This window comes from Vigna angularis, chromosome 11, assembly GCF_016808095.1.
Source record: "Vigna angularis cultivar LongXiaoDou No.4 chromosome 11, ASM1680809v1, whole genome shotgun sequence".
Taxonomy (NCBI): domain Eukaryota; kingdom Viridiplantae; phylum Streptophyta; class Magnoliopsida; order Fabales; family Fabaceae; genus Vigna; species Vigna angularis.
The window spans coordinates 12,171,045-12,172,640 of NC_068980.1; the positions used below are offsets into that span (position 1 = coordinate 12,171,045).

General features: G+C 37.8%; 1 protein-coding gene across 1 annotated transcript; it reads left to right on the forward strand.

Annotated features, from left to right (window-relative positions):
- LOC108333950 (chlorophyll a-b binding protein 13, chloroplastic) lies at nucleotides 1-1,322 on the forward strand. The gene is made up of 3 exons (XM_017569478.2): nucleotides 1-182; nucleotides 277-438; nucleotides 725-1,322. Exons 1-3 carry the CDS (start codon nucleotides 45-47, stop codon nucleotides 1,232-1,234), a joined length of 810 nt encoding a protein of 269 aa, XP_017424967.1. The 5' UTR covers nucleotides 1-44; the 3' UTR covers nucleotides 1,235-1,322.
- The last annotated feature ends 274 nt before the right edge of the window (nucleotides 1,323-1,596 follow it).

Here is a 1,596-nt window from a genome sequence, read left to right on the forward strand (position 1 = left end):
TTCCATTCAACCCTTCTTCTGCAAACCACTGGAAGTTGGAAGTGATGGCAGCAACATTGATGGCAGCAACAAGTGGTTCGGGCACTGTTCTTAAACCAAGTCCTTTCCTAGGACAAGGCAAGGCTGGAAATGGCAACCCTCTTAGGGATGTTGTCTCAATGGGAAGTGGGAAATACAGCATGGTACTATTACTCACTCTCCTTTTTCTTTTATGAGTTATTGTTTGAGTGAGTCTGAGAATGAATGTTGTTTGGTTTTGTGTTTGTGAACGAGAAGAGCAATCAGCTGTGGTATGGACCAGACAGAGTGAAATACTTGGGACCCTTTTCAGCTCAAACACCTTCATACTTGAAGGGAGAATTTCCAGGTGATTATGGATGGGACACTGCTGGCTTATCTGCTGACCCAGAAGCATTTGCCAAGAACAGGGCTCTTGAGGTTACTCTTTACCATAATCCTTCTTTCTTTCCTTCTTCAAACTCAATCATTTTTAGGATCATTTTTATTTTTATTTTGAGTAACAAGAGAGTCACATATTTTTAAATTCATTTGATATATAATATAAAGCTAAAATAGTTATAAATAAATAATTTTTTATATTTTTTCAAAAATAAAAAAAAAAAGTGTAAAATGAATAAAAATTTTATGTGTGGAAAAATATTTTTTTTTATTTTCTTTTTCCTTTTCTCAATGATAACAAAAAAAATGTTTTTTGTGGAATAAGGTGATCCATGGGCGTTGGGCCATGCTCGGAGCCCTGGGCTGCATCACCCCAGAGGTGCTAGAGAAGTGGTTGAGAGTGGACTTCAAGGAGCCAGTGTGGTTCAAAGCCGGGGCCCAGATATTCTCAGAAGGTGGGCTTGACTATTTGGGCAACCCAAACCTTGTCCATGCCCAAAGCATCTTGGCAGTGCTGGGCTTCCAAGTTGTACTGATGGGCCTTGTTGAAGGGTTCCGCATCAATGGGCTAGATGGAGTAGGAGAGGGCAACAACCTCTACCCAGGAGGCCAGTACTTTGACCCACTGGGCCTTGCTGATGACCCAACCACTTTTGCTGAGCTCAAAGTGAAGGAGATCAAGAATGGAAGGCTGGCCATGTTCTCCATGTTTGGGTTCTTTGTTCAAGCCATTGTAACTGGTAAAGGCCCATTAGAGAACCTTTTGGACCATCTTGACAACCCAGTGGCTAACAATGCTTGGGTCTATGCTACCAAGTTTGCCCCTGGATCTTAATTAAATCTCCACCCCTTATCATCATTATTGTCATTTATATGTAGATTATGATCATAAATGATAATTGTTGGATTAGTGAACTTTATAAGGATTAAGCCTCATTTTAATCACGGGATATCCCATCTTTCTTAAGCTAATTTTGTTTAAAGTATTCAATGAGAAAGGTGTTTTTGTTAAGAGGGGATGCAATGTTCACGTACTCTTTTTAACAATGATGACAAGAGCTAAAAGGATGCATTTTTTTTTCCTAACCATAAAAAATATAAATATATTTTCATTTTTTGTATACTTAGAATATAATTTAAACTTTTTAATATCAGTAATTAAAATTACTATTTTTATTGGTTATTTCTTACACAAAA

Coding starts and splice junctions, on each gene's coding strand:
- LOC108333950 (XM_017569478.2), top strand. CDS start 45: ATGGCAGCAACATTGATGGCAGCAACAAGTGGTTCGGGCACTGTTCTT. Junction 183..276: donor GAAGTGGGAAATACAGCATG/GTACTATTACTC, acceptor GTGAACGAGAAG/AGCAATCAGCTGTGGTATGG. Junction 439..724: donor CCAAGAACAGGGCTCTTGAG/GTTACTCTTTAC, acceptor TTGTGGAATAAG/GTGATCCATGGGCGTTGGGC.